At 43.2% G+C, this 12,238-nt stretch overlaps 1 protein-coding gene across 2 annotated transcripts in view; it reads right to left on the reverse strand.

Moving 5' to 3' along the window:
* Positions 1–12,238, reverse strand: part of wdr4 (WD repeat domain 4) — a 67,648-nt gene that overhangs the window by 12,719 nt on the left and 42,691 nt on the right. The window contains exons 7-9 of one of the 2 annotated variants that reach the window (XM_063050184.1): positions 10,425–10,514; positions 10,241–10,308; positions 2,918–3,092 (exon numbers count right to left, since the gene is read on the reverse strand). In XM_063050184.1, coding sequence (XP_062906254.1) covers positions 2,918–3,092; positions 10,241–10,308; positions 10,425–10,514 — 333 coding nt within the window. The remainder of the gene's footprint in view (positions 1–2,917; positions 3,093–10,240; positions 10,309–10,424; positions 10,515–12,238) is intronic. The other variant, XM_063050185.1, reaches the window with a different exon arrangement.

The following is a 12,238-nucleotide window of genomic DNA, read 5'->3' on the forward strand; positions in this document are numbered from 1 at the left end:
TGTAACTTCTGACAGCCCTCCACACTATCCATGACACCCCCAACCTTTGTGTCATCAGCAAATTTACTAACCCATCCCTCCACTTCCTCATCCAGGTCATTTATAAAAATCACAGAGTAGGGGTCCCAAAACAGATCCTTGAGGCACACCACTGGTCACCGACTTCTATGCAGAATATGACCCGTCTACAACCACTCTTTGCCTTCTGTTGCCAAGCCAGTTCTGCATCCACAAAGCAATGTCCCCTTGGATCCCATAACTCCTTATTTTCTCAATAAGCCTTGCATGGGGTACCTTATCAAATGCCTTGCTGAAATCCATATACACTACATTTACTGCTCTGCCTTCATCGATGTGTTTAGTCACATCCTCAAAAAATTCAATCTGGCTGATAAGGCATGACCTGCCTTTGACAAAGCCATACTGACTATTCCTAATCATATTATGCCTCTCCAAATGTTCATAAATCCTGCCTCTCAGGATCTTCTCCATCAACTTACCAGCCACTGAAGTAAGACTCACTGGCCTATAATTTCCTGGGCTCTCCCTACTACCTTTCTTGAATAAGGGAACAACATCCGCAACCCTCCAATCCTCCTGAACCTCTCCCGTCCTCATTGATGATGCAAAGATCATTGACAGAGGCTCAGCAATCTCCTCCCTCGCTTCCCACAGTAGCCTGGGGTACATCCTGTCCGGTCCCAGTGATTTATCGAACTTGATTCTTTCCAAAAGCTCCAGCACATCCTCTTCCTTAATATCTACATTCTCAAGCTTTTCAGTCCACTGCAAGTCATCCCTACAATCGCTAAGATCCTTTTCCATAGTGAATACTGAAGCAAAGTATTCATTAAGTACCTCCGCTATTTCCTCCAGTTCCATACACACTTTTCCACTGTCACACTTGATTGATCCTATTCGCTCACGTCTTATCCTCTTGCTCTTCACATACTTGTAGAATGCCTTGGGGTTTTCCTTAATCCTGTCCGCCAATGCCTTCTCATGGACCCTTGTGGCTCTCCTAATTTCATTTTTAAGCTCCTTCCTGCTGGCCTTATAATCTTCTAGATCCTTATCGTTACCTAGTTTTTTGAACCTTTCGTGTGCTCTTTTCTTCTTGACTAGATTTACAACAGCCTTTGTACACCATGGTACCTGTACCCTACCATTCTTTCCATGTCTCATTGGAACGTACCTATTCAGACACCCACGCAAATATCTCCTGAACATTTACCACATTTCTTCTGTACGTTTCCGAGAACATCTGTTTCCGATTTATGCTTCCAAGTTCCTGCTTGCTAGCCTCATATTTCCTCTTACTCCTAAGAAACATTTCCCTAACTTGTCTGTTCCTATCCCTCTCCAATGCGATGGTAAAGGAGATAGAATTGTGATCACTATCTCCAAAATGCTCTCCCACTTGAGAGATCTGACACCTGACCAGGTCCATTTCCCAATACCAGATCAAGTACAGCCTCTCCTCTCGTACGCTTATCTACATATTTTGTCAAGAAACCTTCCTGAACACACCTAACAAACTCTACCCCATCTAAACCCCTCAGTCTATGGAGATGCCAATCAATATTTGGGAAATTACAATCTCCCACCACAACAACCCTGTTATTATTCTTCCTTTCCAGGATCTGTCTCCCTATCTGCTCCTCGATGTCCCTGTTACTATTGGATGGTCTATAAAAAAAACACCCATTAGAGTTATTGATCCCCTTCCTGTTTCTAACTTCCACCCACAGAGACTCAGTAGACAACTCTGCTATGACTTCCTCCTTTTCTGCAGCCGTGACACCATCTCTGATCAACAGTGCCACAACCCTACCTCTTTTGCCTCCCTCCCTGTCCTTTCAGAAACATCTAAAGCCTGGCCCTTGAAGTAGCCATTTCTGCCCCCGCACCATCCAAGTCTCTGTAATGGCCACAACATCATAGGTCCAAGTGCTGATCCACGCTCTAAGCTCATCGGCTTTATTCATGATACTCCTTGCATTAAAATAGACACATCTCAAACTATCGGACTGAGCGTGTCCCTTCTCTATCACCTGCCTATCCTCCCTCTCCTGCCTATGTTGCCTGGGCAGGGTGAAAAGCATTTTCGAGGATGCTTCTCACCCTAACCATGGACTTTTTACTCTCCTCCCATCCGGTAGGCGCTACAGGAGCCTCCGCTCCCACACCAGCAGGCACAGGAAGAGCTTCTTCCCTGAGGCTGTGACCCTGCTGAACCTCACATCACAGTGCTAAGCAGTATTGCACCCATATTGTACTGTCTCAGTACTTCTATATTTATGTGCTGTAGCCCTTACTTTTTATTCGCAGTTATTTTGTAAATAACACTATTCTTTGCACTTCTGGTCAGATGCTAACTGCATTTCATTGGCTTTGTATCTGTACTCGGCACAATGACAATAAAGTTGAATCTAATCTAATCTAACCTTATCTTTTGCTGTGTCTCCAAACTGTCTCTATTTGTGAGCCAACCTCCCTTTCCTCTGTCACTTCAGTTTGATTCCCACCCCCCAGCAATTCTAGTTTAGATTATGAAGACACGCAGTCCTCTATGAATGGATGTTTGAATTTTCATGCACTCCATAACTGGCACCTACTAAATCACATATCTCCACCCACCGGCCTGACCTTCTCCTTACCATTGTCCCAACTTCCACTCACCTGCAACCCCATCTTTACCTTCTCCTCACCTGCACCCCCACCTTCCCCTCACCTACAAACCCATCTTCACCTTCCCCTCACCTGAACTTCCACCCACCGCTCCTACCTTCCCCTCAGTTGCACCAACACCCACTGCTCCCACCTGAATCCTCACCGCACACAACTTCCCCTCACCACCACCCATCGCCCCCACCTTTCTCTCACCTGCACCTCATCGCACACAACTACCCCTTACCTGCCAGTGGCCCTCCTGTGGTTGATACACAACCACTATTTCTCCATCCAAGATCCAGAGACGTGATATATCATCAAACGCTATATCCCAGGCTTGTTGTCTCACTGTGATTGTATGCAGATGATTCAGTTTCTGAGCTACAGCATCCAACTTGAAGATGTGTACTGAGGAGAAGCTGACAAGTACAGAAAACGTAGCAACACCAAACAGAAAAAGTAATTCCCTGTGTACTGCCTCTTTAAACACTCAACAAATACAGGCAACCCTGCATGAGAGTTTCAGATACTCCACAGCACTTAAAAGGGCAGGACCTCCAGGGTTGTGATCTCAAGATTGCAACTAATGCCACAGGCTAGTAAGGCCAGAAGTAGGAAGATTGTAGTTTAATATGTGCTAAGGAGTTAGTGTAGGAGGGAGGCATAAGATTTTTGGATCACTGGGCTCTCTTCCAGGGAAGTTGGGACCTGTAAAGAAGGAACAGTTTACACCTGAACTGGAGGGGGACTAATGCTGCACGGTGGGATTTAAACGAGAGTTGCAGTGGGATGGGAACCAGAGTGCCAGAACAGTTAGTGGAGAGGTTGTGGAGACAGATGTTGGTGAGACCTCAAAGTTAGGAATCAAAGGTTGAGCCTGGTGCGACTAGTGTCCTAAGTGGCGTATATTTCAATGCAAGAAGTATCGTAGGAAAGGCACATGTGCTCAGGGCAAGGATCAACCCCTGAAATTATGACATTGCAGCCAAGCCATTAGTGGAACTTGGTTGCAAGAAGGGCAGGACTGGCAGCTCAACATACCAGGGTTCTGTTTTAGACATGACAGAGTGTTACTAGTCAGGGAAAATGTCAAGGCAGTGCTCCGTCAGGATAGACTGGAGAACTCACCAAGTGAGGAATTATGGGTGGAACTGAGCAATAAAAAAGATAAAGAACAAGTTAATGGGGCTATACTACAGACCACTCAACAGTTCTACAGATCTAGAGGAACAAATTTGTAGCGCGATCGCAAGAAACGTAAGGTTGTAAGAAAGGTGATTTTTAATTTCTACATATTGACTGGGATTTCTGTACTCTAAAAGGACGAAATGGGATCGAGTTTGTCAAATGTGTTCAGGGAAGTTTTGTTAATCAGTACACAGAAGTCCCAATCAGATTAGAGAATGAGACAGAGTGTGTATAGGGGAACACTGTGCATCATGTAAACATAATGCCATTAGTTTTAAAGAAAATATGCAAAAAGATAGATCTGGTCCGTGGGTTAAGATTCTAAATTGGAGAAAGACCAATTTTGATGGTATCAGACATGATCTGGCAAGTGTGGATTGGGACAAGCTGTTTTCTGGCAAAGGTGTACTTGGTAAATGGGAGGACTTCAAAAGTGAAATTTTGAGAGTATAGAGCCTGTACGTGTCTGTCAGAATTGAAGGTAAAGGTGACAAGTGTATGGGACCTTGGTTTTCAAGAGATATTGAGGCTCTGATTAAGAGAAAAAACAGGAGGTGCATAGCAAGTAGGAACAAATGAGGTACTTATGGAGTATAAGAAATGTAAGAAAACACTTAAGAAAGAACTCAGGAGGGCTAAAAGAAAGCATGAAGTTGCCCTAGCAGACAAGGTGAAGGAGAATCCTAAGGGATTCTACAGGTGTGTTCAGAGCAGAAAGATTGCAAAGGACAAAACTGGTCCTCTGGAAGATCAGATTGGTAATCCATGTCTGGAGCCAAAACAGATGAGAGAGATCTTAAATAATTATTTTACATATGTATTTACTCAGGAGTTTAGAGAAGCAAGGAGAAGCGGCAACAATTTCATGACCCCGATATAGATTACAGACAGAGGTGTGTGCTGTCCTGAGGCAAATCAAAATGGATAAATCTGCAGGGCCTAACAAGGAGTTCACTCAGACCCCACAGTGAAGAAATTGCTGGCGCCCTAGCAAAGATATTTAAATCAGCCTTAGTGACAGGAAAGGTACCAGAGGATTGGAGGATAGCCAATGTTGTTCGGTTGTTGAAAAAAGGTTCTAAACAGAAACCAGGAAATTATAGGCCAGTGAGCCCAACATCAGTTCGGGAAACGTATTGGAATGTATTCTAAGGGACCGGATATATAAGTATTTGGATAGACACGGACTGATTAAGGATAATCAGCGTGTTTTGTGCTATCATATCTAACCAATCTTAGAAAGTTTTTTTGAGGAAGTTACCAAGAAAGTTGATGAAGGTAAGGCAATAGATGTTGTCTACATAGACTTTAGCAAGGCGTTTGACAAGGTCCCACATAGGAGGTTGGTCAAGAAGGTTAAGTCTCTCAGCATTCACCATCAGGTAGTAAATTGGATCAGACAATGGCTTTGTCAGAGAAGCCAGAGTGGTAGTATGTGGTTGCCTCTCTGACCAATAGCCCATGACTAGTAAACTGCTGGGATTGGTGCTGGGTCCTTTGTTGTTTGTCCATAAGACATAGGAGCAGAATTAGGCCATCTATTCAATCATGGCTGATCGTTTTTTCTTCTCCTCCTCAGCCTTCCCAGCCTTCTCCCCGTAACCTTACATACCATGTCCAATCAAGAACCTATCAATCACTGCCTTAAATACACCCAACGAGCTGGCCTCCACAGCTGCACCTGGCAACAAATTCCACAAATTCACCGCCCTTTGACTAAGGAAATTTCTCTGCATCTTGCCTCTCCATACCGAGGCTGTGCCCTCTTGTCTTAGACTCTCCCACTATGGAAAACATCCTTTCCACATCTACTCTGTCTAGACCTTTGAACATTCGAAAGGTTTCAATGAGATCCCCCCCACATCCTTCTAAATTCCAGCAAGTACAGTCCCAGAGCCATCAAACGCTCCTTGCACGACAACCCTTTCATTCCTGTAATCATCCTTGTGAACCTCCTCTGGACCCTCTCCAATGCCAGCACATCTTTTCTAAAATGGGGGGCCCAAAACTGTTCACAATACTCAAGGTGAGGCCTCACCAGTGACTTATAAAGCCTCAGCATCACATCCTTGCTCTTGTATTCTAGACTTCTTGAAATTAATGCTAACATGGCATTTGCCTTCCTCACCACTGACTCAACTTGCAAGTTAACATTTAGGGTGTTCTGCACAAGGATTCCTAAGTCCCTTTGCATCTTAGATCTTTGGATTTTCTCCCCGTTTAGAAAATAGTCCACACATTTATTTCTACTACCAAAGTGCATGACTATGCATTTTCCAACATTGTATTTCATTTGCCACTTTCTTGCCCAGTCTCCTAATCTGTCTAAGTCCTTCTGCAGCCTACCTGTTTCCTCAACATTACCTGCCCTTCCACCAATCTTCATATCATCTGCAAACTTGGCAACAAAACCATCTATTCCATCATTTAAATCGTTTATATACAGCATAAAAAGAAGTGGTCCCAACACCAACCCCTGCAGAACACCATTAGTCACTGGCAGCCAACCAGAAAAGAATCCTTTTATTTCCATGCGCTGTCTCCTACCAATCAGCCAATACTCTAACCATGTCAGTAACTTTCCTGGAATACCATGGGCTCATAACTTGGTAAGCAGCTTCATGTGTGGCAAAAGCCTTCTGAAAGTCCAAATGTACAACATCCACTGCATCCCCCTTATCTATCCTATGTGTAATCTCCTCAAAGAATTCCAACAATCTCGCCAGGCAGGATTTTCCCTGAAGGAAACCATGCTGACTTTGTACTATCTTGTGTCTTCTGTATCAAGGATCTAGATAATAATATGGTTAACTGGATCAGCAAATTTGCGAATAACACCAGGATTGGGGGTGCAGTAGACAGCAAGGAAGGATATCGTCGCTTGCTGTGGGATCTGGTTCAGCTGGAAAAATGGCAAGTAATGCAGACAAGTGCAAGGATTTGCACCAGTAGGACCAATTAGAATAAATCTTACACAGGAATTACAGCTCCATAATTCAATGAAAGTGGAGTCACTGGTAGATAGAGAAAGTATTTGGCACATGGCAGAAGTCAATGTATTGAGTACAGGAGATGAGATGTCATGTTGAAGTTGTACAAGATGTTGGTGAGGCCTAATTGGGAATATTGTGTGCAGTTTTGGTCACTTACCTAGAGGAAAGATATAAACAAGTTTGAAAGGGTACAAAGAAAATTTACAAGGATGTTGCCGGGTCTAGAAGACCCAAGTTATAAAGAAAGATTGAATAGGTTAGGACTGTATTCCTTAGAACGTAGAAGATTGAAAGGAGATTTGATAGAGAGGTATAGATAGGGTAAACGCAAACAAACTTTTTACACTGAGGTTGGCTAGGACTACAACCAGATGTCATGGGTTAAGGGTGAATGAAAGGTGAAAAATTTAGGGGAACATGAGGGGAAATTTCTTCACTCACCAGAAAGTTGAGAGAGTGTGGAATGAGCTGCCAGCACAAGTGGCGCATGAGTGCTCGATTCCAAAATTTAAGAGAAATGTGGATAGGTACATGGATGGCTGTGGTCCCAGTGCAGGTCGATGGGAGAAAAATAGAGTGGTATGTGCTAGGGAAATTCTAGGCAGTTTCTAGAGTAGGTTAGAGTAGGCACAACATTGTGGGCCGAAGGGCCTGTAATGTGTTGTAGGCTGGTAGCGTAGTGGCATCAGTGCTGGACTTCGGGGCGAGCGGTCCCGAGTTCGAATCCAGCTGGCTCCCTTGCACGCCCCCCATCCATGCTAGCAACTCGACCTCGTAAAAGAAGTACTAATAGTGTCAAGGTCTTCATCGATGATGATGGACGAACCTTATAATGTGCGGTAGATTTCTATGTTCTACATTAGGCAGTTTCAATGGTTTTGGCATGGACTTGTTGGGCTGAATGGCCTGTTTCTGTGCTGTACTTCTTTATGACTGTGACTCACAACCATAATTTAACAGCCTAATCTAAGGCTGTTAAACTCAGGGAAAGCACAAGGCTCGTACGAGAGAAACAACAAGTTCTGTCAGTTTCTATTTGGTTACTCAATACCATGCAGAAGTATTATTTTGTATGAATGTGAAATCACTGCATCAATGAGGTTGGCAGACACAGCTGAATTCCTCCTTTGACATATCTTCTCAGTGTGAGGACACAGGATTAGACAATTCAAGATGAAGTACTGTCGCATTCTTCATCTGACATGGATTAGGAAAGGGTTAGGAAGTGGGATATCTGGGAAAGGGATAGAATTCTAAGTTTATGGGAGAAAGATGGTGTAGGAGGAGTCGGGAATAATGGATTAAAGCACAGTGACTTAGAAGAGGTGGAGTAAAGCTAATGGATTACTTTAAGAAACTGGTCATGGTTCCCCATAATGCAGAGCTTCAGATAAAATGCCTTGCAGATGAAGAATGTGGCTGTGGTCTACATGTAGTTCAGTAGGGCCTTTGGAAGACGGTGCTATGGAAACTTAAGTCACATGGGATCCAGGAAAAGTTGTTAACTGCATCCAGAAGTGGCTTTATGTTAAATAGCCGAGGGGGACAATAGAAGTTGTTATCCAGACTGGAGGCCAGTGGCTTTCCCCAGAGCTGGGTGCTGGGTTCATTGTTATTTGGATTCGGATGAGAACATACAAGGTATGGTCAGTAAGTTTGTAGACGAGACTAAAGTAGCTGGTGCTGTTGACAGTGAAAGTGGTTATCAGGATTTACAGAAGGTTCCTGATCAGCTGGGTAAATGAACCAAGGAGCTGCAAGTGGACTTTAATTCAGATCAGTGCGAGGTGTTACATTTCGGAAAGACGAATCAGGATAGGGCAAATATTAGGGCCCTGGAGAGTTTTGCAGAAGACAGGAGCATAGGAATACAGGTACATCTTTCCCTGAAAGTGGTGTTGCAGATAGACATGGTGGTGAAGAGACTTTTGGCATGCTGGCCTTCAGTCAGGGCACAGAGTGTCGAATTTGGGAAATTACGCTGGCACACTATTGGTACAGGCATGGTGCGTTGCAGGGCCTGTCCCCATGCTGTTCTGTTGTATGTACTATTGCACAGAATGGGATTCTTTCCTCCAGGCTGGAAAGAACAGATGTGAATTTTCTCCACACCAGCGTGATAAATATTTGGAACCCTAGTCACTTGAGTTTCTACAAAATATCAATCAATAGGTTTCTACAAGGCACTCAGTGATGTGTACATTGTACAGGAAAATAGCACCAAGGAGGAAGACCAACCATGATCTAAACTAGGGATGGCCAACCTATGGGGCATGCGGCAAAAGTGGGTCATTGAATGGTTAGAAGTGGAACCCCAGTGTTAATAATAAAAAAAGTAAGCCTACTCATGCAAAAAGTATTAACTAAAAACCAATTTGTAGAAAAAAAAATCTATAACAGAAATTCAAGTAGCTTAGAGCTAGAAATGGGTTTTACTGAGAATAAATCTAAAACTTAGCAATTATTTTTAGCGATTTTATTATATTGTGCACATCTTCTGGCGAATGTTATTTTCTTTCATATTAATCTGTTTTCAATTTTTAAAAAATGGTCAATGAGTTAAACTAGGAAAGAAGGACTTTTGTTCTGCAGTCGTTCCATAACTGTTCAATACACATTTGATCCTGAGGCGCCAGGCGTCTGCACCAGCGGTGCATCGCAGGTTTTTGCCAGTCAGTTTACAATTGACACTCGTGCGCTATGGAGTTGTGCTTTGTTCGTCCTTTGCGAACATTTGCAGTTTTGTACTTTTTCGAAAATTAAGCCTTGTTTTTACATTCAGTTACCCATCACAGTGCAAAAGAAAATGAGCAAAAGAAAAGCAGAAAGTGATAGTAACCGTGAATTCAATGAACAGTGGGAAAATGAGTTCTTATTTATAGCAGGTCCTTCAGGAAAACCATTGTGCATTGTTTGTGAAAACACTTTCTCACATAATAGAAGACATGACACTATAAAACACAACATCAGACTGAAATAGAAGGAAAACTGAAGCTAGTGCTTTGGTCTGAGTTACCGAAAGAATATGTGATTACGAAAAAGGAAGAAATCAAAAGACGACAAAATATATTTGTTAGAAGTCTCATTAAGGTAAGTAATGTTTATCTTGTTTTTATATTAAATCAATATATCATGTAAAAATGTCTATATTAACATATTTTTACAAGAATTGAATGGGGGTACAAGAGTTGTATGAGACGCATCTGAACTCGTGCGTGAAAAAATTGACGCATGGAATGTAGAAGGTTCGCCACCCCAGATCTAAACCAATGGGAGAACAGCATCAAAAGGGCAAATGGTCTCTAAACCAATTGGAGAATGGCATCAAAAGGACTGATGGTCTACTGTTGTTTCCATTCTTTCTGAATTATACAAGTTACACTTACTCATCACAAAGAACAGCGAAGTTATCTCCCTGTTTGCAATGGACGATCCGTACCACAGCACACCTGGCCTGCAATTCAAACACAGGTCATTGGCTATGACTCAGCACAGTAATACTGCCAACACTCCTGCAGACCCCAATGAATGACATGGACACTTTCCAGGACCACTCTGGAGACCACTCACCTTCTGGCATCCTGAAGCTTGAATTTCACTCATCTTAAAGCAATCTAGCTCCATCCCACTTTGGTATTCCCAGAGCCTGATTGTGCCATCCTAGAGATGGGGAAACAGGGCAATTAAAACCAACATTCCCAATGTACAATGCTCCATCTAACATTATTCTGATCAACAAGTTTTCAGCCTATTGCTGCTGCACCTTGAACCCTGGAGCTATCCACGTCACCTCCCACTCTTCACTACAGCAGATGACTATCATTCATACTAGTGGTGTGGTGTGCCATAGGGATCAGTGCTGGGTCCATTACTGGTTGTTATCTATATCAACGATCTGGGTAAAAATGTGGTAAACTAGGTCAGCAAATTTGCAAATGACGCCAAGATTAGAGGTGTAGTAGGCAGCAAGAAAGACTATCAAAATTTGCAGTGGGATCCGGACCAGCTGGAAAAATGACAGATGGAATTTAATGCAGACAAGTGTAAGGTGTTGCACTTTGGGAGGACAAACCAGGGTAGGTCTTACACAATGAATGGTAGGGTACTGGGTATGAAAGAACAGAGGGACCTGGGAATAAATTCCTTAAAAGCATTGTCCCAGTAAATAAGGTCATAAAGAGAACTTCTGGCACATTTGCTTTCATAAATCAGAGCAATGCATACAAAAGTTAGGATGTTATTTTGAAGCTATGAACTGGAGGTCATAGATTTAGGATGAAAGGTGAAATATTTAAGGGGAACACACACAAAATGCTGGAGGAACTCAGAAGATCATGGAAATGAATAAACAGTTGACATTTCAGGCCGAGCCCCTTCATCAGGACTGGAAAGGAACAGGAAGATGCCAGAATAAAAAGGTGGGGGAGGGGAGGGGGAAAGGAGGACTAGCTAGGAGGTGATAGATGAAGCCAGGGGGCTGGAAAAAGAACCTTACAAGGACAGAGAGCAGACCATGAGAGAAAGGGAAGGAGCAGGGGCACCAAGGGGAAATGAAAGGCAGCTGAGACCAGAGTGGGGAATAGAAGAGGGAAAGCAGAGGGACAAAGAAAAAAAATGAAAAATAAAACTGGAAGGAGAAATCTATATTTGTGTCACCAGGTTGGAGGGTGCCTAGACACTCAATGAGGTGGCCTCACCATGGTAAAAGAGCAGCCAGGGATCAATATGTCAGAATTGGAATGGGGATAGGAATTAAGGTTGATGGCCACTAAGAAATTCCACTATTTAAGGGGTTAGGGTTATCCCACGCATGGGTTGTGTGGGATAGCTGCCATAAGAAGTGGTTGATAATGGTTTTGATTGCAATTTTTAAGAGAAGTCTGGATGGGTATGTGGATGGGAGATGGGAGGAGGTAAGGGATAATGGTCCAGGTGCAGTTAGATGGGACTGGTAGACGATGTCAGTATGGCCCAGATGGTTACAAATGACCTATTTCTGTGCTGTACTTTCTGCTTCAATAATCCATTATCTCCATTATTTCCATTATCGTGCTTACCTCCCCTTCCTGTCTCTGCTAGTCATGTTCGTAATTTACTGACCATGGAGACTTGACACTTACCATTTATCATTTCACCTTTCAGCCCCTTGTTTCCCTGTTTCTTCCCTCTGCTACTCAGGCTTCTTTCTCCACAATATTCAATCTATTCATAAGTCATTAATCAGTTTCCCTCCCCAGATGCCCCTTGACCCACTACTTACTTCCAACATTTTCTGATTTTTATATCTGGTACTTAACATCTAGAGCAGGTGTCCCAACCTCATTTAAGCCATGGATCTCCACCATTAATGGGGGGGCGGGGGGGTCTGTAGCCCCAAGTCTACT

Source organism: Mobula hypostoma, chromosome 6 (genome assembly GCF_963921235.1).
Source record: "Mobula hypostoma chromosome 6, sMobHyp1.1, whole genome shotgun sequence".
Lineage (NCBI taxonomy): Eukaryota > Metazoa > Chordata > Chondrichthyes > Myliobatiformes > Myliobatidae > Mobula > Mobula hypostoma.